The sequence below is a fragment of the Tupaia chinensis genome, unplaced genomic scaffold (assembly GCF_000334495.1).
Source record: "Tupaia chinensis unplaced genomic scaffold, TupChi_1.0 Scaffold000489_1, whole genome shotgun sequence".
Classification (NCBI taxonomy): domain Eukaryota; kingdom Metazoa; phylum Chordata; class Mammalia; order Scandentia; family Tupaiidae; genus Tupaia; species Tupaia belangeri.
Window position 1 is genome coordinate 1,600,237 of NW_006160001.1, and position 26,952 is coordinate 1,627,188.

The 26,952-nt window shown below is 34.7% G+C and overlaps 1 protein-coding gene across 6 annotated transcripts in view; it reads left to right on the plus strand.

Annotated features, from left to right (window-relative positions):
* Positions 1-819: 819 nt before the first annotated feature.
* Positions 820-26,952, plus strand: part of RICTOR (RPTOR independent companion of MTOR complex 2) — an 88,092-nt gene continuing 61,959 nt past the window's right edge. For 5 of the 6 annotated variants that reach the window (XM_027774873.1, XM_014590831.2, XM_006156302.3 and 2 more), the window contains exons 1-4: positions 839-936; positions 14,987-15,051; positions 16,220-16,351; positions 22,382-22,445. In XM_027774873.1, the coding sequence (XP_027630674.1) occupies positions 901-936; positions 14,987-15,051; positions 16,220-16,351; positions 22,382-22,445 (297 nt within the window). In that variant the 5' untranslated portion in view covers positions 839-900. Of the gene's footprint in view, positions 937-14,986; positions 15,052-16,219; positions 16,352-22,381; positions 22,446-26,952 lie in introns of all 6 variants that reach the window. The other variant, XM_006156301.3, reaches the window with a different exon arrangement.

Sequence of the window (26,952 nt, forward strand, 5' to 3'; positions counted from 1 at the left end):
ATCCATCTCCATTCTCAGCTGACCAGGATCATGGGCACATATGTGTGCATACTGAGGGTGCTTAGAGAGGCCCCAGGATGCAAACCCAGGATCCTCCCTGTATGGGTGCAGTTGTGTCATCCCATCATCTCCTTCTCCCTTTTCTAAGTTTATTTTCCTTTTGTCATGAGAGAGAGACAGGTACCCTTAAGAGGGTCTCCATACCATAGTCCTTCTTCTAGCCTCCTGTTCTGTCAGGATCAGGGCATGCCCAGCATGTTCAGGTTGACTTAGGATACTCAGGCCTCCAAAGTAGTTCAGTGAAGTACCATATTCCCTGTACCACTGCAGCTGGGTAGGAAGGCCTTTTTGCTGTTTCACAAGGGTCTTCTCACTGCATCATTCCATAACAGGAGATGGAAGAGAATGTATATGTGTGCAGTAGAGAAGAAGGGGCAGATCCATTTAGGACATTGATTCATTCATGAGGCCTCTATCTAATCACCTTTTAAAGTTCCTCACCTCTCAGTACTTTTGCATTGGAGATTAATATTTAGACATATAAATTTTAGGGGGATACATTCAAACCATACCAGAATTTATGATTTTGTGGTTGAATAATTATGGGTGATAATGATACACAGAATTGGACTGTATGTATGGGTGTGGTAGACATGTAAAGGTAATTGGATGAGTCATTCATATGGACTTTGAAGTCCCCCTAAGTAAGTGGATTTGGTGTGGAGGATAAGACATTCAACTAAAAGTCAATGTTGTGAAGTTTTAATACAGCATGTTTTGTGTTTGATTAGTTAAATACCCTTAAAATTATGTTAAATTGTCTTGTCTTTCCTTCTAGAACCTTCTGATAACTTACGGGAGATTCTCCAAAATGTAGCCAAATTGCAAGGGGTATCAAATATGAGAAAACTGGGCCATCTGAATAACTTCACTAAGGTAAGTAACTTAAATCTTTATTATGATTATCCAGAATTCTTAGTTCCTTACTAATGATGTTACTTAAATACAATTAAAAAGAAATTTTTGACTATTTATTTAGTGTTAATGCTTTACTGCTTTGCATGGCTTTTGTCATGAGTTTTTAAATTTTAAAGTGTATTTGAATAATACATACATTATATACTTGTAGAAAATTTGGTAGTTTCCTACAGGAATAAAGAGAGAAAAATCACCCTGAAGTTCAAATTCAATCTTTTACTCACATACTGATGTATTTCTTTTGCCTTTTTTTCACTCATTTAACTTGATAACATAAATTTAAATTTGTACTTAAAGTACACAGGTGTGTTATATTTCATAGATATAACCATAATTCTAAGGCTACTATTAGAATGTCTTTTCTCTTTTCTTGTGTCGTATTCCTATTATTTGGGTCTAAATTGAACTCCAAGGTAAATTGTGGTGGCCCCGGTCCCAAATAAGTATGGACTTGATCTGTAATAGTAGCTGAACATTATTGTTTGATGTGGAATGGTATGTTTTAAAGCTTTGTAATGCTGCATAGTCAACTCATACAAAAAATAAATTTTAGATGATGCTCTAAAATAGAAAATAGAATGGATTCTTTGGGATATATTTTTCCCCATACCCTTTTTAGTATATTAAATATAAATTGCTTTGTCTGTCTGTTTTTTATTGCCAGAGAAAAAGAAAGAAAGCATTTCCCAATGGGACATGGTAGAGATACAATCCTTTCTTCTCCATTTCTCCACCCTGTCTAGTTTTTTAAGCTATCAGGTTCTGAATTCGAACTATGGTCAGCCATGTGGGGTCCAGCTTCTTCCACAGTGCTTAATAGCTGTGTTATGGGGTTGGCTCTAAATTGTTTCTAATATAGGAATAGTCGTATATTTTAACCATTTTCTATTCAAAGTGTGATCCACAGTTCAACAGCACTGATATCACCTTGGAGCTTATTTGAAAAAGCATTAGGGTTAACCTTGTAGCACAGTGGTTAAGTACTGTGCATAGAAAGCCAGATCCCACGTGGATGACTTCTTTTTGAATCCTGGATCCAGTTGAAAGAATTTGCCAGTAGCAGACCCTACTCTTCAAGAAATTCTGAAAGGAGTGCTTGACCAGTGAAACTAAAGATACATACAGAAGTAAGACAACAAAAGGCCACTAAGAAAATGACCAATTTAATGCTAGGGACAAGAAATGTCAATAACAACGTAGAATGTTAACTCCCAGGATTTAAATGGAAAGACTGGACCACAGCAACACTGCATATTCAACAGAAGAGAGTTTGAACATAAGACCAAACTGGCGAAATAGAATTGTGTGACTTTTGAGTAAAACATTACTGATTTTTTTTTTACTGTGCTTTGTTTTCCCAATTTAAACAGCTTACTTTCTTTTCAGTTGTTGATAGGTTTAGCAATATGTTAAAATATTTTTGCTTGTTTCTTTAAGTTGAAACATAAACTTTTCTTCCTTCCTGATCCCTCTGGAATTGGAAAATATTGGAATATTCTTATTTTGTTGGAAAAGGGTTATTTGCATAAGTTCAATAATGCTTGTTGCATTGATTTAGAAATTGAGTATATTCATTATTGCACAGGGCTTTGACTGGAATCTCATATCTGAAGATAAATTAGAAAACTGTGGAACTAAGGTGGATCTCAATTAAGCTACAGAAGCCCTTAGAAAGATGACCTGTTACCATAAATAGTTCTGCCTGGCAGAGAGGATTAGAGAAGATTTATGAAAGAATTTATAACATAAAATAACCTGGACTTTTCCAGCCCAGCATTGTAATCTGTAGAGATTGCAAAAGAGCAACCACACCAGAGAATTATCTTGAGAAAGACTTTGAAGGAAGAAAAAGAGACTGATCTTTGCTAGCAGATGGTATATCACAGAATACTTGGTAGGCAGGGCTGAATTGAGAAGGTTTATGTGTAACTAGTGTGCTGGGCATTTGCTTTTCAACAATTTGAGTAGCTGACATGTAAATATTTTCTCAAAAATATTTAAAACCATACTATTTCTGTTGTTATAGAGTCATAAACAAAATTATAAGAAATATTTTGAAAGTTGTTTATTAACTTTGAAGAACTATGGAGTATGAGTTAAATTTTTTGGTATGTAAAGTAAATGTTTGTGGAAAAATGTAAAAATAAAATAAAAGAAAAACATAGTATTCAAAACTAAGGTTAACTTTTATTTTGCCGCACCATATTTAGAACTTAGAAAATAAAATATAGTTGGTATCAAAAAAGAAAAGCAAGCCGGGCACATGTGCATACATGCCCAAATTCTTATAGGATGTAGAAATGGAGAGAAAAGGATTATGGTGTGACCATACTCCATTGATGGTGTCTCTCTCTCTCTTTCTCTCTGGTGGGGGCACACACCCTCTTGACAATAGAGGGAAAAAAAAGGAAAAAGAAAGTGCATTATTGGCCCAGCCTCTGTGGCACAGTTGGTAGTTTATCGGACTGTGTATCCAGAAGCCACCCGTGGACTATGGTTCAAGTCCCTGGCCTGGTTGGCCTGAAAAATGTGCGTGTGTGTCTCCAGGATCCTCTGGTAGGCCAGAGGACTGGAGTAAGGGGATTGTGGCTGTGGAAGGTGTTTCACTTATGTATACACATTTTATTATGAATTAAAAATGAAGAAGTGCTGAGTGACTAGCAGTTGGCCTAATGGCTGTCACTGGACTCCGATATGGCCAACCGCAGTTTGAGTCCCAGACCTGGTGGCTTAACTCATGCTGGGCACGCGTATGTGCGTGCCTGAGAGGAGAATGGAGGAGAAGGGATTGCGATGTGGCCATGTCCCCGGGGGTGATTTGTTTTAATACTTACAAAAATTTAATTCTTTTCTAAGTAGTTAAACTATGATTTAGATTTTATTTTATTTTATAGAAATAGATGGGGACAAGAATATAGTCAGTATATAACAGAATTGTATTTCAAGGCAGAATCATGCAATAAATAGAAATAAGTTGAATCTTTTTCTATGTAGCGAGAAGCATATACATATGAATTTGTATTTCCTAAGTGAAATTTTAAAACGTTTTGGCATTTATTTTTAGAATATTTGGCCTTTATTCACAATAGAGGATGTGTATGTGCATGTGAGAGAGATTAAGAGAGGAGCACCCTCCACAGGGTCAGGTCATGAGCAGTCTACTTTTTCTAGTACTCCAGCCCTTTGGATCCTAGGTACTTGTATGAGTGCCTCGTGTGTTTAGGTTGACTGGGTCAGTGATTCTAACTGTGATTGCTCTGTGGGATCTGGCTTCTCTTAAGTGCAGTATTGCTGTGCCACAAAGCTGGCTCTTTTTATGTAAGAGTTGAGGCAGTTATTTCATATAAGGTAGAAGGTGATTATTTTAAAAAAAACTTCCAGAAATATTGAGTAGGTGCTAGAGAGGGGCTTTCAAAATATAAGGGTATTCTTTTTTTTTTTTTTTTTAAGAGAGATTTTTGGTACACAGGGTGTGTGAGCTTGCTGGAAAGACAGAGAGAAACAGAAAGTGAGAAATCACACCTCAGGGGGATGACCACACTGCAATCCCTTCTCCATTTTCTTCTCAGGATCTTGGGCACGCACCCACACGTGCCCGACATGAGTTTTAAGTCGCAGGGTCCAAGACTCAAACTGTAGTCAACTACATGGCAGTCCAGTAACATAACCATTAATGCCATCTCCTGGGCCCCTATTTTTATTTTTATAAAAATGAAAATGTTCAAATACCTTTTATCAATATTATGGTCAGATAATGTCAGATCTTTAAGACCCAATATTCCAAGTTCATAGAATGTATGTTCTGGTTTCACTCTTTTATATTTAATTTTATAGTTTTATTTCATCCATCTTCATGCAACTCAAGTAAGCCTCACCACTTGTTTATTAACTGTTAAAAACAATTTTAATAGGAGTCTGTGTCTTGTTTGAACTCATGATTACTATCAAACCTTATGTGGCCACGTAGATACGTAGTTCCACATCTCTTGCTAAGTAAGATTCTTAAAGTTTAGGATGAATGTAAGGATGGCAATGATTTCTGCTATTTTACTTTAGTACCAACATGATTCTTAAAGCAGTCTTAAAAATCTAGAGCAGTGTTGTTCAATAATGTGAACCTCATATAATTTTAACTTTTGTATTATCCATACTAAAAAAGTAAAAAGTAACTGTAACTAATTTTAATAATATTTTTTCATTGATCCATTATGCCCAAAATATTGTTTTTAACTTATATTTTAAATCATTGATGTAATTAGTATAAGACAGTATTAAATATTAACCTTTTAAATACAAAATCTTTGAAATTAAGTGTGTTTGCTATAGCACATCTCAACTCAGACTAGCCACATTTCCAGTGCTTTTAGTCACCTGTGACTAGTAACCACCAGCCGTTTTGGACAGACCAGGTACAGATTTTAGTGGAATAGGAATGGTTTAAACCTTAATTTCTAGGAATCTGTTGGACGACTATGTGTTCTGCCTTCTCAGTTTTTCGTGTTTTTCAGTCTGGGTTCCTTGGCTCTCTTGGGTTAGATTTTGTTTCCTTCTCTCCCTCCCTCCCTCCTTTCCACTCTCCTCCATTTCTGTGTTTCTCTTTTTCTGAGTTTCTCTCTCAGTGTTTCACTGTTATTCTCACCATTTGGTCTCTGCTTGATTTGTGCCCTTCCATTTTCTTTTGCCCTTTCCCCTTCCCTCTCCCCTCTTCCTTCTTATCCTCTCTGCTTTTCTTTCTCTTCATTTATTCTGTCCCCTTTCTCCTTTTCTTCCCTGATTCTTTCCTCCCTCTCTGTTTTCTATCTCCCTGGCGTCCATTGTACCTGTGTAGCACATGCAATGACTGTATCTGTAATGAGGGTCCAGGACCTTTTTACTTTTTGTATTTTTGTTATCGTATCCTTTTAAAATAATTTTTCTGTTTCTCTCTAGCCTTGGTGCCATATTATAGCCACCATTGTATTTGCTATTTTAAATCATCTATGGATTTGAAAACCAGATGACCAGTCCTACTGATTTGTCTACACTAAGAGGGACTTAACCCTGAGGTGGGGTTTGAAGGACTATCTCATGAATAAAATCTATGAACTTTGGACTTGATAAAATCTATGTTGGCTTCTTAGTGATGTAATGGGAAAAGCATGAGCTTTAGGTGAAACAGATGTAGACTTGCAGCCAAATTCTGACTAACTAGCAAGGCCATTGTGGGCAGATTTCTTTACTCAGAGGTAATTTTGCTGCCTTTTCAGGTCAGGTTTCAATATCATGCCTGGCTCATAGGCACACTGTAACAAGTAGTGTCTTTCAAACTGGGATTTGTTTTTTGTTTTGTACTTTTTGCTATTTATCTAGTTTTTTAAAGTTACTCTAAGACATCGAGTCTGTTTAATAATTTGAGTTACAGATTGCTAAACTGTTAACTGTAAATCAGGATTCCGAAGTGGTTGTATATTGACTTTGTGAGCTACATAATTATTTTGAGAGACTGTCCTGTGTGTTGTAGGGTGTTTAACAATGTCCTTGGCCTCTTCCCACTAAAATGCCAGTACCACCCCCTCCTACTAGTTGTGATAAGCAGAAATGTCTTTGGAAATTGCCAAATGTTTTGTGGGAGAACAAAATTGTCTCCATTTAAGAACCACTGCTGTAAATAAATGTAGATTTTAATTATAAAATCTCTTCAAATACATAACATAAAACACTGAATTTAATTAAGTATGATGTGTCTTTGAATTCTATTTTGTTAGCTGATTTTATAAACACTTACTGAGTTCCTATTCATATAGTCTCTTTTTTGCTACTGAGTAAAATTTAGAAATTCTTAGAAATCTGTAAGAATAGCTCTGTATAAAAACATAAGAAAAGTAATTATGATGTCAGAAGACTAGTGGAATTAACTGGTCACCCTATTCCACGCTTTCATTAGGTTAAATATATGTCTACTGTGTATTTTTATATTTTATTATTTATCATGAGTTACTATCATGAGTAAGCTGAGTTTCTCAAATACAAGAAATATGTAGTATTTATTTTTCTACTCTCATATCTTTCTCTACCTTAATGCCTGTCGCATGATATGTTTGTAATTAATAGTGTACTGCATTAGATTGGGAAGATTTTGCATTTTAAATGAGTTTTTGTTTTTATTGGCATTTGCTTTTTATTAAGTATAAATATAGCCATTAGGGCTAAGTTACCTTAAAAAAACTTAAGGCATTAAAATGTTGTATAGAGTGAACATTGTCTCCCAAATTAAACATCCTTTTATGGTATGCAGAGAGGCAGTGATGTGATTCTTTAACCATGTGAATGTCACACACCCATGCTTGCCTCCTGACATCATTTCACTAGATAAAGTAGTGTGTATAACAGACTGCTGATGAATATAATCTTAGTACTCTATTTTTAAAACATGCATGTAATCTAAAGACCAGCTTTTTAAAGAGGGGAAATATTTCAGCTTTTATATTCAAAAAGGTTTCTTTTCCCGTATTTGACCTCATATTTATAATAAAAGCTCTGAAGGAATATTTTATTGCTTAAAAACAAAACTTTCAAAGTATGGTGTAAAATATAAGCAAAATTATATAGAGGGCTATATGGTAAAAAGTGAAAGTCTTCTTTCGTATCTTTTCCACCCACCTCCCCACTCTAACAAAAATACTACTTTCTAGAGGTAGAGAGTAGAACATATTAGAACATATTTATACTTTTCTGCTTTATTTGTAAACATTAATGTATGTATGTATATCTCATTGAGTTATGAGAATTAAAAAAAATTTAAAACAGTGCTTAATTTATTTACCATTTTTATTATATATCCATAAAGGGCTTTTAAAAATGAGGGCATGAGGGAACCAGCAGTTAGCGTAATGGCTATGTCGCTGGACTCCCAGCGTCGACCGTGGTTCGCGTCCTGGACCCGGTGGCTTAAAACTCACGCCAGGCGCGTGTGCGTGCCCAAGATCACAGGAAAATGGAGGAGAAGGGATTGCAGCGTGGCCATCCACCCTGGGGGGTGATTTCTCGCTTTCTGTCTCTATGTCTCTGTCTGTCTGGTGAGCGCACGCGCCCTATAATGAAAATCTCTCCAAAAAAAAAAAAAAAACGAGGACATGATATGTATATGTTTATAAATGTATATATATGTTTATATATGTGTGTGTGTGTATGAAGCCTGCTTTTTTTCCACATTACAATATATCATAGTATGCTTTCTTTTATACATATCAACCTACTTTTTTGAGATTGTCTAAATTGCCTTCTAAAAGGCAATTGCCATGAAATTCTAATATGTGTGATAAGTTTTTTTAAAGTTTAACTATTTGCTCTGTTCCTTAATTAAGAGAACTCACTTAACCTTCACAACGAAATGAGTAAAATGATAGTCTCAATAAATACTACCCAGTTTTAACTGATTAATACATATTTTAAAAATTCTTTGCTTTCATAAGCATCACAGACATTTTTTCTCATTTTACCTAGAGATGATTTGCAATTTTATTTGAGCTTTGTCCGAATATAATATTGTTAGCCCATTTTGAATATTTTGATATTTATGTAAGAAAGTCAGTAGATGAATGATATCAAATAAAAACAAATTGATTCACTGATGATGGATATGGATTTTTATGTGGAAAATAAACTAGTAACATGTTATCACAGCCTTTTACTCCATGTTAAAATAACATTTGTATAGCAGTATTTGTTTTGCTTATATGAACAATTATAACATGTTAGTGTGCTTATAAAATAATTCTGGACTTTTGATGATCTTGAATTCTTAGCTTGATTTATAAGTAACAAATCTAACAAACTTAATTCATCTTAGCTACAGTAAAATGTTATTTTTCCTACATAATTAGGAAGACCAAATGCTGTGTTCTGATTTCAGGCAAGACAGTCTAGGGGCTGTGAAAGTGTTCATTATATTGTCTCTCCATTTTTCAGCTCTGCTTTCATTTAGGTTGGCCTCATCCTCAAAAGCATTTTCCATATGACTAAGATAGATCATCTTTACAACTCTCAGTCTCATATAGGGGAGGGTACCCCTCTTTTAACACCTTGCGTATGAATCCTGATCCTCTTTCAACGTATTCAACTAGACATTGTGACAGAAGCTAGTTAATATACAGGCATGTGGAGTGGCCACCCTAGCGAAAAGTCTAGGGTCTAATAATTTAGCATTTTAGGTGACCGTTATAAAGCTAACTATCACATTTGGAAAGGTCTTTAACAATTTCTAAACATAGCTAGTGATTTATTCTTTTTTGAGAGGTTTTCGCTATAGGGCACGTGCACTTGCCAGACACACAGAGAGAGACATAGAGACAGAAAGCGAGAAATCACCCCCCAGGGGTGATGGTCACGCCGTAATCCCTTCTCCTCCGTTCTCCTCTCGGGATCTTGGGCACGCACGCACACGCGCCCAGCATGAGTTCTAAGCCACCGGGTCTGGGACATGAACTGTGGTCAGCTACGTGGGAGTCCAGCGACATAGCCATTAGGCTAACTGCTGGTTCCCGCTAGTGATTTATTCTTGATGTTTAATAAACAAGCCTATGTGATGGGTGGGTTTGTTAGGTTTATTATGTTAGTACAGAAGACTGGATATTACCATAAGGGCTAAGATAGTAGTGAATAAACTGCATAGTGTTATTTTGCTATTTATTCCTGTCACTTTCATAGAAGAGAGTTAAAAGGGTTCCATTTGTACTTTAGAGCTTTAATATTTAGATAAGAGAATCCCTAAGAATTTAGTATTAGAAAAGTTATTCCTGATATTTTGAAACTTATGTGAACTACTAATGATTAATGATGAAAATATTAGTTTGATAATCTAAAACTCAGAATCTTATCATTGTTTTCTCTAATTTCTTACTCCTATATTGTGAAGTTATGTGCATATAGTCTATGCTTGCGATAATTCTGACTCGAAAGAGATATTTTTATTTAAGACCAAGTAAGGCCCTTTTTTTATAATCTTGGAAACATCCTGAAAGCATTTAACTACCATGGGAAGTATAGCCCAAACATCCATTACTATTCATAATTCCACATATGTGTGTAACTTTGCCTAAATTGTGTAAGTAATACACATTTATTGTAAATAGTATATAGTATAGGAAAACTCAAGGAGGAAAATAAATTTACTTAGGGATCCACTTTAGTTTTGATTGTTAGAAGTTTTTGATGAGACCCAGCTGTGTGTGTACATGCACTGCCGTAATGCTCAGGCCATATGGAAGATAAGGGTTTGGTTCCTGGATCAACCTGTATATGCTGATACATTCATGCCAGTGATTTTTGCTGACTAGGAGGGCTAGGGGAATGACTGTGGCATGAGATCCTGTTGGGGGTGTCTCTGTCTCTCTGTCTCTCTAAAGAAATAATGAAACTAAAAAAAAATTTATTTTTTCTTGAGAGGCCTACCTTTGGTGGTATGTGCTTCTAAGGGGCTGTGCTCCACAGGCTGGGAAAGCATGAGAGGCCCTGGTTGAGTCTCAGTCCAATCTAAAGTTGAAGAGTGGTAGCTTAGGCCTGTAATCCCAGCAACTGCAGAAAGCTGATGTAGGAGGAAAATGAACTTTAGGTAGGTCTGGGTAAGATGGTGATACTACCCTCTTAAAAAAAATCAAAAAACAAAAAAGCCCAAAAACAAGACCTGGGTATGGTGTTGCATACTTATAGTCCCAGCTGGGAGGCAGGATCATCATTATATGGCAAAACTCTGTTTTTGAAAGAAAAATTCTGTTGTTGTTAAGGTTCTGATCTATAGACTTGACAAAAAAAAAGTATCTTTAAGAAGTATGTATCTGGTGGTTAAGGTGCTAGACTCCCATGTGGCCAACCACGGTTCAAGTCCTTGACCCAGTGGCTTTTAACTCAGTCTCAGGTGTGTGTGTGTGTGGGTGTGCGTGTGCACAAAATCCTGAGAGGAGAATAGAAGAAAAGGGATTGTGTCATGGCCATACCCCTGGGGGATGATTTTTCGCTTTGTGTCTGTCTGTCTGTCTGTCTGTCTGTCTTTGTCTTTTCAGCACACATATGCAGGCAAGAAACTGAGGATTCAAGCATTAGACTCAAAAGAACTGTTGTGAAAGACAGCAAAAATCTCTTTTAAAAATACATATTTTAGAATCTTCTACTTAGCAATGCATTATGTATATTTTTCCTCATTATCATATATTACAATATTAGTGGTTGCATAAGATTCTTCCTTATGTACATTTCCCCCATCTTTTACTATTGTAAATAATGTTATAAGCATCTTGTGTTTGAAACTACTTTTTGTATTTTAGATTACTTTATGAATATTAATCTATAAAATTGCTCCTTATCCTGAAGCCTTTTTTCAATTTATTTTGTAAAATATTTCAGTTTGGGGATCAGCAGATGGCATAATGGTTACGTCACTAGACTCCCATGTAGTCAACTGTGGTTCGAGTCCTGGACCCAGTGACTTAAAACTCATGCTGGGAGTGTATACATGTATGCCCAGAATTCCAAGAGAAAAATGGCGGAGAAGGGATAGCAGCATGTGGCCATCTCTATGGGGGTGATTTCTTGCTTTCTCTCTGTCTCTCCAGTAAGCACACGCACATGAATATATGTAATATGTATTTGTCAATTTTATTTATTCAGTAAATTTCATGCACATTTCTTTGACTGTTCTTTTATCAAGTACATAGAAGTCTATACTCAGTTTGTTTGACCCTTTTACATTGTAAGGGTCCTGTATTTTTAATAGTTTGCTAAATGAGGATGGAGTGCTGTGGGCCACATTTGTCTCCCTAAAATTCATATGATGATGTCTTAAGCTTTAGTACCTCAGAATGTAATTGTATTTGAAGATAAGGCCTTTGGAAAAGAAATTAAGGAAAAATTGACTTAATCCAATATGACTGGTATTCTTATAAGGAGGAGAGTAGAAAACAGACACATGCATAGAAAAAGCTATGTGAAAATGTAGAAAGAAAATAGTTATCCACAAGCCATAGAGAAAGCTCTTGGGCTGCTCTTTTATTCCCTTCCTTATTCCCTTCCACATCTAAAGAAGAAATTGGACAGGAAACTTACAAGACCCTACCAATAGAATAATGAACTTACTTTATTAGCTTTTTCTTAGGCTTTATTCTTTTCTAAAAGACAGAAGTGCTGATCTTGTAGAGGTGAACTTACTTTTAACAGCTTTTACCTGGGATACACTTCCTGATGTGAAATGTGGACAAGAAACTGAGGATTCAAGCATTAGGCACAGAACAACTTGCTGAAAGAGACGACAACACACAGCTTTTGGTATAGACCTAGGGCATATCAAACATCAGAGAGTCTACCTTCAGTATATTTACTGAATCCTGAGGCTACCTGGGGTAGGAAACTTAAATCATAAGGAGAAAATCTTTAAAAATCAGGAGTAGAACTTACAATATTTTTGCAATACAAAAATTAAATTTGTTATCTTCTTTGAATAGTAGAGTTAACCTTGCCAGGGCAGCCTCCAAACCTGGACCCAGCACTGTCCAGTGACCTAACTGAGAGAAGATTGAACTTTCTGTGGAGGAAACAAGGTCAGGAATCTATGCAAAAGATTACAAAAGATAGAGTCCTACAAATAGAACAAAAGGGAAAACAACTAATAAAAATAGACATAGAGACGATCTATACCATGTAGATCCATTTAGATGAGGAGCACTTTGAATTATGAATAATATATCAAGAAACTGGGGGAAACCATAAATGAAGATTTTCATTAGAATATTAGACTGTCTAAAATAGGAAATGGAAATTAAAAAGAAAAGTATCTAAAATTTAAAGTTTATTAAGTAAATGTAAGAAGGTTAGGCATATAGACATATCAGAAGACAGGTTATTAGAAAGCGTTCGTCTGGGGACCAGCAGTTGGTGTAAATGACTATGTTGTTGGACTCCCATGTAGTTGACTGCGGTTGGAGTACTGGATCCGGTGGGTTAAACTCACACTGGGCGCATGTGTGTGCGTGCCCAAGATCCCGAGAGGAGAATGGAGGAGAAGGAATTGCAGCGTGGCCATCCCCCCTGGGAGGTGATTTCTCACTTTCTGTCTTTCTGTCTGTCTTTCTGAGCACACGCACCCTATAGCAAAAACTTCTCCAAAAAAAAAAGAAAGCATTTGTTTGAACCACCGAAATAAGAGAGAATGAAAAAAACAAAGAGGATTTAGAGATTAGTGGTATACACAGAAATAAATAACTGACCTACATATAATTGAATTATAAGAATGAAAGAATAGATAAAATTGGACAGAAGTAATTTTGGAAAAATAGTATACAGATTTTCTAAAACTGTTTAAATACACCAACCCAGATATTTAGGAAGTTCTATTTATCCTAAGCAGGATAGAAACAGAAGAAACCACACCTATATATATTGTAGTAAAATTGCTGAAAACCAAAGATAGTGAAAAAAATCTTTTAAAAAGTCTGAGAAAAAACACATGCCTTTCAGAAGAGTTAAAAATAAGACTGATGTCAGACTTCTCAATAGAAGCAATGGTAGCCATCTTGGAAGAAAATAGCAGCTAATCTTATATTCTATGTATCTCATAAAATATCCTTCAAAGATGAAGGTTAAGAATCATTTTCATATAAGCAAAAAGCTAAGGGAATTGTTACAAGCAGTCTGGGCTAGAATTAAAAGATCAAAATAAGTCAATAGCAGTAACAAGAATTCATCAGCAAGAAGGAAGAATATCCTAGTGAGGAACAACCAAAATAAAAAAAAAAAATGAATGAGGAATGATAAAAAGAGTAAATTTCTTTTTCTTTTTTTTTTTTTTTTTTGAGAGGTTTTTGCTATAGGGCGCGTGCACTCCTCAGAAAGCCAGAGAGAGACAGAGAGACAGAAAGCGAGAAATCACCCCCCAGGGTGGATGGCCACGCTGCAATCCCTTCTCTTCCATTCTCCTCTCGGGATATTGGGCACGCACGCACATGCGCCCGGCGTGTGTTTAAGCCACTGACCAGGTCCAGGATTTGAACCACGATCAACTACATGGGAGTCCAACGACATAGCCATTATGCCAACTGCTGGTCCCAAAAAGGATACATTTTTGTAAGGAAATATAAATTGTTAATAGCCCAAACACTAGGGAACAAGTAGGTGGCATGGTGGTTAAAGGCATTGGATTCCTACATGACTGACCATGGTTTGAGTCCTAGACCTGACAGCTGGCTTTTACCCTTTCCCTTTTTCTCTCTTTCTCTAAAAGAAAAAATAGTAACAAATGGAATTAAAAATATATTTAAAAAACAAATCAAATGTTGACCATAAAAAATTAACAGTAATGTCTTATGGGGCTTGAAAGATAGGAAACACAGTAACAATAAATTATGTGAGGGGAATAAGTGAAGTCAATGCATTTTAAGAGTCTAGCATTATTGAGGACACGGTATAGTAATATCTGTTAGAGTATAATCAACAATACATGTTGTAATCTCTTTGGTAACCACTTAAAAGGATAGTTTTTGTTTGTTTTTATTTTGCTGTTGGGTGAATGCCCTTGCTAGGGGTAGGGTATGGCCACACCATAATCCTTTTTCTTCTAATCTCCTCTTGAGATTCTGGGCATGTGCATACATGTGCCTGCCCTGATTTTCAAGCTGCTGGGTCCAGGACTTGAACTTTGCAGCCAGCCAAGTGTGTTATATACAGTGCTTTAACCTCCATGCCACCTGCTGGCCCATAAAGGATAGTTTTTAAAAGAATAAAATTAATGAGGGGAAAAATGACATAATAGAAAATAATTGATTAATTATTTTAAAAGGCAGGGAAGACGGGGAAGGGTTAAAGAAACCTAAAATTGGCATGTCTAGAAAAATTGCTTATAGAAATAAAGCTGCATATTTGAACATTGGAATTATATATTTTTTTCAGAATTGTTTTAAAAATGTCTTATTTTCCAGCCTTAAAATGTATATAAATATCTGAAAATATACAACACATTTGTACATACTTATTTTTTTACTGACAGCTTCTTTGTGATATTGGCCACAGTGAAGAAAAATTGGGTTTTAACTATGAGGATATCATAATTTGGTAAGTGTAGTTCAATCTCCTCTTTCATCTCTTTCAGATTTTAGTTATTTCAGTTATTGTAATTGTATGCTAGAAATAGATAATACAGTATTTTTCATTTGATGTTGTAGAAACAGTTGCCTGACATTAGAAAAATTCAAAATCTGTGATAGTTTTATCTCGTATTAGTGGTATTTTATAATGCTCGAATATAAAGAATCAGAGTTAACGTTTAAAAATACCTATACTTCTGTTTTTAAACTTTTCTATTAAATCTAAAATGTGTAGCCTGAATATCTCATATTATTCCCAGGAACCAGAGGAGCCAGTAATTCTGGGTCTCTCTTAAGAAAGAATAAGCGTGCTTAGAACAAACTTGATTTGCTCAAGCACTCTAATAGAGGTATGATGTTAAGTATTTTATGACCATTTGTGATACCATTAGGAATTCACATTCTTGTAAATAGCCAGTGCCTGCTCTTGATACAATGTGTGTATTTATTCACACACATATATATGTATTTTCAGTCTTTTTACACACACACACATACACACACATCTTTGTTTTTGCCATAGGGTGTGTGTGCTTGCTGGAGAGAGAGATAGAGAACGAGCGGAAGGATGAGGACTCAGCACCTGGCAGTGATGGTCATGCTGTAATCCCTTCTCTCCATTCTCCTCTCAGGATTTTGGACACACAACTACATTTCCCCTGTGTGATGTTCAAGCTGCCAGGTCCAGGATTTGAATCACAGCCATGTGGAAGTCCAACACCCTAACCACCACGCCACCTGCTGGCCTCAGTAAAATGTTTTTTTAATACTGATTTAAACTAGTGATTCTTTGGGATTGTGGAAACAGGTAGATAGAGTTGAAAAACATTGTAGAAACATGAGGCTTGAAAAACATGTATTCAATTTCCCATTGCTTATACAGAATAAACTACAGAAGATAGAACAAAATTCAGTACTCTTTCATGGTAAGAATGTATCATGGAGGCATAGATTTAAAAACATCACAAAACAAAATTTCGTGACTTGGAGTGAATACCTTTTGTGTATATAAAATGCAGTTATATAAAATAAATTATACATGACTAGAAATCCAGCTGAGGAAGAATTTAGTACTATAATATTATGTATATTTGAAACCCATGCAGCAAACTTTTTTTTTCCATGTTTTTGTACAGTTTGCGATTAGCTTTATTAAATGAAGCAAAAGAAGTGCGAGCAGCAGGGCTTCGAGCACTTCGATATCTTATCCAAGACTCCAGTATTCTGCAGAAGGTGCTGAAATTGAAAGTGGACTATTTAATAGCGAGGTAATTTTCTTAAGAGTTGTTTATACATTGTATGTATTTAAATGATTTTGTGTTTTAGCATACCTACATATAGTGTATATGTATGTATTTTTAGTTCAAAGCTTGATTTTTCCATTTATGTACAATCATGAAATTAGATTGTAACGTTTTCTGTATCCTAATAATCCTAATAAAGCTGTGATATACTTCTAGTCAGTAGTTCACATATTCTGACTTTTCTCATTTTAGACTGTTTTTTTCTATTCTTGAGTATTGCATGTTGCGTATACAGTCATTACACATTTTTTTTCCTCGTTACCACCTGTGAGATTCATCTTTGTTGATGTATTTTTGTTGTTGTTGTTGTTGCTGTGTAGTGTTTCATTGTATATGAATAGGCCACAGTTAATTCCATTCTATTAATGATTTTCTGGGTTGTTACAGCATTTGACTATTTTAAATAAAAACTACCATCCTTGTACAAGTCTGATGGTGGATATGCACTCATTTTTCTTAGGTATATGTAGAACTGGAATTGCTAGGTCATAGTAGCTTTAGTAGCTACTGCTGAACAGTTTTCTGAGTAATTGTACTAATTTACACTTGTACTTATAATGGATGAGCAATCCAGTTATTGTACATTCTCATCAGCATTTCCTATTCTTGCTATTTTCAGTCTTTAATTATAGCCATGCTGGAGTAGCTTTTAATGTGGGTTCTCATTTTGGCTTTAATTTGCATTTCTCTGATAAATGATGATAAGCATTTTTCATTTGCTTATTGACAGTTGGATACCCTCTGTCTTTTGCTTATTTGTAAATTGGATTGTCTTTCCTGTCTTTTAGTAATTCTTGATGTCTTCTGAAGATAAGTCTTTTGTATACGTATTGAGAATATCTTCTTCAAGTTTGCTTTGACTTTTCACTCTTTTAATGAGTCTTGTATTAACAAAAACTCTTTAAGTAATGAAGTCCAAAGTGCTTTTGAGTTCTTTAAAAAAGATTTCTATTGTCTTGTAAAGGTTTGATTGCTTTGTATGGTTAGGTATTTGAACCATCTGATTTGATTTGTACCATCTGATTTGATTTGATCAAATTATATTGTATAAAATATGAGTTCAGTGTGAAGTCATTGTGTATTTTTTATCTTTATGGATAATGAATAAATTTTAGCACCATTTTTTGAAATGGTTTTCATTTTATGTCTAGATTAGTGTCACCTTTGTTGTAAATCCTCTAAGTATAGCTCTGTCTTTGTGTTCTCTGTTCTATTTAGTTGATCTGTTTGTTAGTTCTCGTACCGGTTTCTCACTATTGTAATTACTACAGCTTTATAATACATCTTGGTACTGTTAATATGAATCTTTCAACTTTTCTTCTCAAAACTATCTTGACTGTTCTGGGTTCTTCTGCATTTCCATATACATTTTAGAATTAGTTTGTTTATTTCCATGTAACTTGGTCAGATTTTAATAAAGATCACATAAAGCTCTATTTTGATTTGAGGTGAATTGACATCCTAGTAATGACTCTTCCAAACATACATTCATTTATTTATTGGATACTCTGATTTCTCTCCATAAAATTTGTAGTTTTCTTTGCAAATATCTTACAGTTTTACTCTGAGGTATTTTTATATATTAATGTAATTTAAAGTAAATTTTTTACTGTTTCTTGCTATAAATATGTAGAAGAATAATCAGTGTTGAGGCATATTGACAACTTACTGAGCAACTTTGCTAAATTCACTGCTCAGTTCTAATTGGAGATTATTTTGGATTTCCTGTGTGCACATACATTAATTGCAAATGATGTCTTCTAATCTTTATATGTTCTTTTTTTCTTTTCTTTTAGAGAGGTTTTTGCCATAGGGTACGTGCACTCGCCAGAGAGACAGAAACAGAAAGCAAGAAATCACTCTCCAGGGAGATGGCCATACTGCAATCCCTTCTCCTCCAGTCTCTCGAGATTTTGGGCATGCACACCCACGCACCCGCCGTGAGTTTTAAGCCACCGGGTCCAGGACTCAAACCACGATTGACTACGTGAGAGTCTAGAGACATAACCATTACATTACATTACCATTTACAGTTTGTTTTTGTTCTTTTAAATTTGCTAGAGGGTATGTGCACTTGCTGGAGAGAGTTAGGTGGAGAGGTGAGAAAACACTTCTCAGAGGAAATGACTAGACCACAGTTCTTTCTCCTTCATTCTCCTCTCAGGATTTGGGACATGTGTGCACACATGCCTTTTGTGTTTCTCAAACTGCAGGGTCTCATATTCAAACCATGTGGTTGGCCATGTATCCAGTTACCTTAACCACCATGCCAGTGACTGGCCCTCTGGATATGATTTTAACTCCACAAAATACTTATTACCTAAAATTTGAACTACTTTTATTTATCTTTTCTGTTTTTACTACTCCTCACATTTTAATGCTTTCATCTTGAATAACTTTCTTTCTGTTTGGTGAATTTCTTTTTCCATTTCTTCTAGTGCTGGCCCACTAGAAATAAATTCTCATCTTTTGTCTGTAAATTCTGCTATTTTTCCTTCATATTTGAAGGCTGTTTTCATCAGTTACTATTTTTTAATGATTTAAGTAAATTATTGTCTCTGACTTCCTTCACTTTTTATTGTTTAACAATAAGTAGTCTTACTTCTTGTTGCCTTTTTGTAAGTAATATTTTTCTTTTTCTGCTCTCTGCTTGTTTGTTTACATTTCCTTCTATTTTCTTGAGGCTTTTTTTTGTTTGTTTGTTTTGTTTTAGCTTCTTGTACTTCCATGAATGAGAGAGAGAGAGAGACAACTCCCAATGGAGTCCATTGACATAGTCCATCCCCAGTTTCAGCTAGTCTTGGATCATGGCACAGATTTGGCCAACATACTCAGAGGTCTGTGGTGATCCTCACATACCATTACCTTTAACTATTGCACCACCATCCAGTGCCTATTGAGTACGTTATCCATGATTATCTGACAACTCCAGTATGTGAATCATCGGTACTCTCTTTCTTTCATTCTTTTTTTTTGGAGAGGTTTTTTTACTATAGGGTGCATGTGCTCGCCAGACAGACAGAGAGAGACATAGAGACAGAAAGCGAGAAATCACCCCCTAGTGGGGATGATCACGCCGCAATCCCTTCTCCTCCATTCTCCTCTCGGGATCTTGGGCACGCACGCACACACGCCCGGCGTGAGTTTTAAGCCACCGGGTCCGGGACGCAAACCGTGGTCGACTACGTGGACATAACTATTACGCTAACTGCTGGATCCCTCATTCTTTTTTTTAATTTGCCATTTTTGTATTTTTAATTTGCTAGAGGGTGTGCATGTACTCTCCAGAGAAAGAAGGGAAGTGAGAAAGCACCATCTCATGGGGATGGTCACATCACAGTCCTTTCTCCACCAGTTCTCTGTCTCTTTGGGATTTGGGGCATGTGTGTGTATTTACCAGACCCAGAACTTGAACTGCATGCTCAGCTATTTGGAATCTAGCATCTTAACTGCCGTACCGCCGGCTGACCCATCTGTACTCTGTTTCTATTGTCATTTTCTTTTCTTGGTTTTTCGTTCTTGGCCCTTTGTCCGTTTATGTGTTCTAAACCATGCCTCATTCTGAATGTAGACATCGGTATTAAAAATCGTTGGCTTTGGATCATGATACTTTTCTTTTAAGTGAGTCAGGTTTTCTTCTGGAATTTTGGCTTATTTTATTGATTCTGTTAATGATTGCTTTTGTCTTTGCCTTTGCTCCTAGAATGTGACTATTTGGAATTTCAAGTTAAAGTGCAGATGTTTAGCAGAACCTCTTCACCTTGGCCATTCTTGATTCCTAACCTCTTTCTTAGAGTACTATGTACCTGCTGAAATCTTGTTCTGTTGTTTTCCTTCTTAGAGTAGGTTTTTACTTGGTTTCTTGGAGTCTAATTCTGCTTTTGCACAACATGATTGGAAAGTGTCTTGGAGAGAACATTGCATGCAGATTTTAGCTAACTTTTCTGTTTCCTTCTTTGGGAATTTGGCCCTCAAGTTCCAGGTACTGTGGCTTCCCTGAAGCTTAACCTTTGCCTGTCTAGTCTAGATAGAGTGCTGCTTTTTGCTTGAACTCTATTCCCCTAAGACTGGGTATTAATAAATGCTGTCAGGGAAACGCTTGGTTTGAGCAGAGTTCCCTTATGCTTCTCTTTTCATAAATTGCTTTTCCATTTCCCATTTAACAGCTATTTAAAGGTTTTTCAACCTTTATAGTTGCTTTTGGCGGTAGAGTTCAATCTGATCAAGCTTCTGCCATGGCCATAAGTGGAATTCTATGTCTATTTTCTTTTTTAAAAATATTTTATAGGGGCTACCAAGGTGGCATGGTGGTTAAGGTACTGTACTTTCATATGGCCAACCGTGGTTTGAGTCCCGGACCTGGCTGCTTGCTTTCTCAATTTCCCTTTCCCTCTCTCTCTGGCCAAATTAAGAAATAAATAATAATAACAAATAATTAAAGAAATAATTCTTTTAAAAATATTTTACTTTATTGAAGATAGTACATATATGTGTACACAAGAGAGAGAAGGGGAGAGAGAGAAACAGGCCCTGTTCCAGCCTAGGTGGCACAGTTTATAGCAAATTGGACTGCAGTGCTGAAAGTTGGTTACATGGCTGACTGCAGGTTTAGATCATGTGCTTGCAAACACGCAGGATGTGTATGGGCACCAAAAATCATAAGGAGCTGGAAGGACAGGGAAAGGAGATTGTCTTGGAATAAGACCCTATCAAGATTATTCTTTTGCTCATGTGTAATTCTCTTTCTTTCTCCCACATATGTGTTCTCTATCATATTTAAAAAAATGGCAGGCACTGAGGCTGATTCTCTCCATTTACTTTTAAATAGAACTGCTTTAGATCAGATGTATTCAGCTAGCACAAATGCATTTTGAATAGAAATATCCTATATACAGCCATGCATCAACATTCTGAGAGATGTGTCATTAGTTAATCTTATCATTGTGTGAGCATTATAGAGAATACCTACACATACCTACATTGTATAGTCTTGTTACATAAGCTATGCGATATAGCCTATTCCTTCACTGTTGTATATGCAGTAAACATTGTCATTGACATACATAGTACATGATTGTGTAAGGTATTGATTAGAATAGTGAATTGCCTAAACATAAATTCATAAGAATTATTATACTGCTACATAAACCGGACTCTTCCAAATTGGAGACTGTAATAAATTTTACAAAGAAATGTTAGTTTAGTGATACTTGGCAGAATATCAGTTTTTGAAATAAATTTAGAATTTAAATTATATTTTGGTAAAATAGAAGCTTTATAGATAGTACATAAACTTCTTTTTTTTTTTTTTTTTAAAGTTTTTAGTTTTTCTCATAGGGTGCATGCATTTGCCAGAGAGACAGGGAGAGGGAAAGTGAGAAGTGACCCCACCAGGGGGGATAACCATGCCACAATCTCTTCTCATCAGGATTTTGGGCAGGCACACATACACGCCCAACATGATTTTCAAGTTGCTGGGTCCAGGAGTCGAACCATGGTCAGCCATGTGAGATTCTTGCACCTTAACCACCACACCAGCTGCTGGCCCCCTGCAAAGACTTTTAACTTAGTAATATTTAACATTTAGACTTGGTTAAAATCACAGTTAAGCTAAAACAGGGTTAAAATAATTTTCCTTTATAATTTTTATTAAATGTCTATGAATTTTCATCAGAAACAGTTGAAATTTTTTTTCGGTAGAAATCTGATACTTCGCTCTATAAGTATGTTTATGATTTTTTTAAACAGATATAGTGCTGCAGAGTACTTATTTTGTTCCTAAGTTCTTAAGTAAAATGTCTTGTTTTATAACAGAAACTTATTACTCTAAATACATAGGTTAACTAAGTATTCGCTGGGACTGAAAAATCATGTATTAAAATTTTAATATACCATATTTATATTATAGAGATTGGCTCTGATCTGATGTTATTATGATATAGAAAGTTGTTTAATAGGATTTTATCAATGATTAATATTTTGTGTGTTATTTAGGTGCATTGACATACAGCAGAGCAACGAGGTAGAGAGGACACAAGCACTTCGATTAGTCAGAAAGGTATGCTATACATGTGACAGTAAAAGGCAAATTTATAATTTTTGTGTTACATATTTACAGTTTTAGCTTAGACTGCTTTGTAAAATCCTTCTCTTAAAATTTAAAGATAAAATTTTCATAAAGTTATATATTTAATAGGTCTATTAAACTTAGAGGTAAGCATAAGTACTTTTTTGTAATTACTCTGTGTAATTGGGTATAGGTAGAAAAACATTGCTTACAAAATGTTCATTGTGAAGAGCAGTTCTTTTTGTAGCCATATAAACATAATTACTGTTTTGATAAGCTATTCAAGAAGGAAGATTTCCCTTCTGGATTTTTTCTTAATTGTATGCTTAGAGCTAATACTGTTAAATGGATGTCACAAATAGTTAAAAGCTTGTTGTTTTAAAGAGGAATTTGGATATAATCTCTGGGCAATTGTAATAAACAGTTTAGGCTATTGTACAGAATAGAAGGTCACAATTTCAGCTCTGCAAGAGAAAATGTTAAGAAGGACAATCATAATGCTTCTCATGAAAGGCTTTCAGGGAATGCATTTTTGTTGTTTAGTGTGATGCCCTAATGGCCAAGAAATAGAAAAAAAACAGTAAATCAAGTAGAGCAACATTGAAAATCAGTAGGTGTTCAACATCCAAACACAATTTCAGCTCTGCAAGAGAAAATGTTAAGAAGGACAATCATAATGCTTCTCATGAAAGGCTTTCAGGGAATGCATTTTTGTTGTTTAGTGTGATGCCCTAATGGCCAAGAAATAGAAAAAAAAACAGTAAATTTAAATTTAACAGCTTACGAAAGAAAAATATTATTTCATCCTAAACACTATGAGAATTGTGCAGTGTATATTTATTAATGTAAAAATGTCTGAAATTATTTAACTATTGAATTTTCTAGCTGTTTTCTTCCTTCCCCACCTTTTAATTCAGTGTAGGCCCTTGAATGATAGATTGTTGAATTGGTGAATCAGTGAGGTCTCCTCTTTTTTCTTTTTCTTCCAGTTGTCTACTTTGTGGTTGGTAATAGTACCTACAGGTAGGCATAGTGGACAAGGAAGAAATGAATGGCTGAGTTAAATAAGGAATAAGTAAATGGGTGAATTTCAAAATTAAAAAGAAATAAGAAATTCTGATAAGAGTAATACTGGAGATTAGGAAGCTTTTATTAACAATAAACAGTTAAATCAGGGCTATGATTTGACTTCTCAAATTTAAATTTGAAAATTAGGTTTATGGTTTTTGCATATTCAGACAATTCCTTCTCTTGCTATTGCTATGAGAATTCAAGATAGGAAAATAAAATTTGTTTCTAAGGAACTTTGAACAACATTTTAGTTGTCTAGTTATGTATATCAGTAACTTAATTAGGAATTAAAACATTTTAACATATAAAAATAATAGTAGACCCAGTATACAAACATGAATAACCTGTCTTTAAAAAAAAAAAAAAAAACTGTATTTAAAAAAAAATTGTGAGAAGAATGCCATTGCTTTAGAGTTTCATAAAAAAATCTCTTCAATGTTTGTCTTAATTGTAAACGGCTAGATTGTCATATTTTCTTTTTATTCATTCAGTTGTGATGTCACATGCAATGGAGACTTGGAAACTTACATATATAGATAAATTCACTTGTAAAAGAATGAGAATAAAAAAGGCAACACGTATAATGACTATAGATGTAGTTATAATTTTGCAGAATCTCTGAAAATATCCTAGAGAATCTTTAGTTTCCTGGCCCATACTTTGAGAAATGTGCCCTGGACATTTCTTTCAGGAAAACAAACAGAATAACTCCATGTGGATTCAGACAATTAAGTTGAGCTTCCTTGGATTACTTACCAAATGTTTTAGTTCAGTTTTACGCAATGTATTATACATGTTAAATTTTAATTTATTAAATAGTTCCATAAAAGTAAACAGACTCTTAAAAACAATTTTGTAGCACCATAACAGATGTATCATTTTATTCTGCTGTCTACTGTGGCACAGTTATTTGAAGCAGATAACATTTGTGATTCCAAGAGCAGGAGAATTATTTGTGCTTGGTAGAATATAGGCTCAAAGGATGAGTTCTGGCACAGTGTATCGTCTGGTTTAGCAAAAAGGGCCAGAGTTAAAAGGAAAACATATTTGCTGAATGAACAGTGGCCTTTATAGGCCAGATAAATTACAATTTCAGTAATATTTTTGGTACCTGAAGCACACATGTCTTTTTTTCCAGTAGAGCCTTGTCAAGGGAACTAGTAGAAATTAATATTTAATGGTATAATTACTAGGAAACTGGGGTCTTTTATACTTGTATTCAAAATGTTTTAAAATTTTCTTGGAAAATATCAATCTGTTACATTTTAAAGGAAAGCAAAAAATGTTTTTGCTTTAGGATAACTTGTTCTATGGATAATTAAGGAATGCTCATGTTACTTCACTTTCATTTACTTGGAAGATTTTCTATTAATTTGCTTATTCCCTCTTCCCCTTCTTGCTCTCTCTGCAACTCAGGCAATTCTTTCTGGTTTTTGTCTCTTGCATTTTCTGTATAATTTTCCTTGGTCGAACTGCTATTGCTACTCTTTCTTTATCCTATTTAAATTCTACTTACTGCCCACCTAATATAAGCTATCTTTTTCTTCATATATTATTCCTTTCTTTCTTTAATAAGGTATTAATATCACATATTGCTTACATTTGGTAGGGATTTATTTGAAGGAATCACATACACTTGAAATCTTGCAAGATAAGGGCAAAGACAGAGCAAAAAACTCAATTCTACAAATTTCCAAACTTACATTGACCCATGAATGTTACCATGCCTTATCTACCTTGGCATTCAGAGCCCACTCATGGTCCAACCAACTATTAAAGTCTGGCCTGTGTTAAATATTCTATTCTGCATAGACAGAACCGCTTATCACCACTACCATAATCAATATTTCCTAACTACTCTTTTCATTTTATTTCTATGCCATTCCCATTGTATTAGTCTTTCAGTCTCAGCTCAAACTTCAGATATCCCCTTTAGAAAACTCATTGTCTTTTTAATTCCTTTGTATCATTTCTGCAAACTTATTACCTAGTCATGATCTTTAATTTGTTCCTATATGTCTGTCTTGTCATGCCAGCAAAGATTATTAAGCTTTTTAAGTTTTAGTAGTACCATATTCTATTACTTTTTTCCATTGAGTATTCATTGATTTGTGAGGAAAGTTTTCTCTTCATTTTCACAGAATTTAAGAATTATTTTTATATATGTTTTCCTAGAAAATAAGAATGGTTTCATTTATAAAAGGTTAAATTTGATATACTATACATTCCGTAGTACAGTTTGCTGAATTAAGTAAGTTGATGTTTAGCAGATACTTGAGAGTTTCATAAAGTAGAATTATATAGTTGAAACTCTAGAAATCATCTGGTCATACACATCATTTTTATAAATGAGGAAACTAAGGCACCGAAAGATTTGATTTGATCAAGGTAACATTTTTATTAATGGCAGGTTTAGCTTTCTAATTAACCAATTAGCCTGGTTTCTCAGCCAAATCTTTTTAGAATATATTACATTTGTCTTAGGGGAAATTTTCTTAAAAGCTCCTTGTAAATATAGCAGTAGACCAGTAAGTATTAAATTACAAATTAATATCAAGTGAAGTTAGAATTTTTTAGGTGTTCTATACCCCCTTTCCTTCTCTTTCTCTTCTTTCTTTCTTTTATTAATTAAATAATATTGATTTAGAAACTAATGTGAAGTCTTTTCTAGATTCTGTAGTTATTGGAAAATTGGTTCTGGAACTATATTCAGTAAATTTAATTGACCTTTGTGATATCAGTTAATGCTGCTTAAATGACACAAATAATTTACAACTACCCTAACCAATACGGATTTTTCTTTTGATCTTCATTTAATTGTATTGTGCCCTCTAATTGTTTCATAGCACAGGTTTTATTTTTCAGAAGGATTATAAATACAGCAACATTCAGAATAGATCAATTTCCTAATATTTTATCACCACTAAGAAAAAAGAAAACTTTTTTCTATTTTTACTCCATTTTTTATTTACTTCTATTAATTTTGTAATAACTTCATCTACCAAATAGCCTTTATTTATTAAAAAATAATAAGCCACCTTATTTTTTTCCAAATTGAAAATATATGTTAACTTATTTTCAATATTTCAAATATGTTATTGTAGTTTAGACCTTTCATTTAAGTTTTAGAGATTAATTTAAAAACTGGAGGTTCATCCAGTTTCATAACTATATATATTCTAGTTCCATTGGGATTTTTGGAATATTAAACATAGATCATAGGTTATTAATTTTATCTTCTGTTATACCACGAGTGATTGGGCAAAGAAGATGACTAGAGATTAGGGAGGTCATTAGGCATCTACAGCAGGAGTCATAAAAGTATGAGAATGAGGAGTGAAATAAATTTGTTTGGAAGGGAAAGTAGTGTAAGGTCAAAGGTATTCGTGAGGCAAATTGGTAGGACATGACTCAATATGGGAAAGAG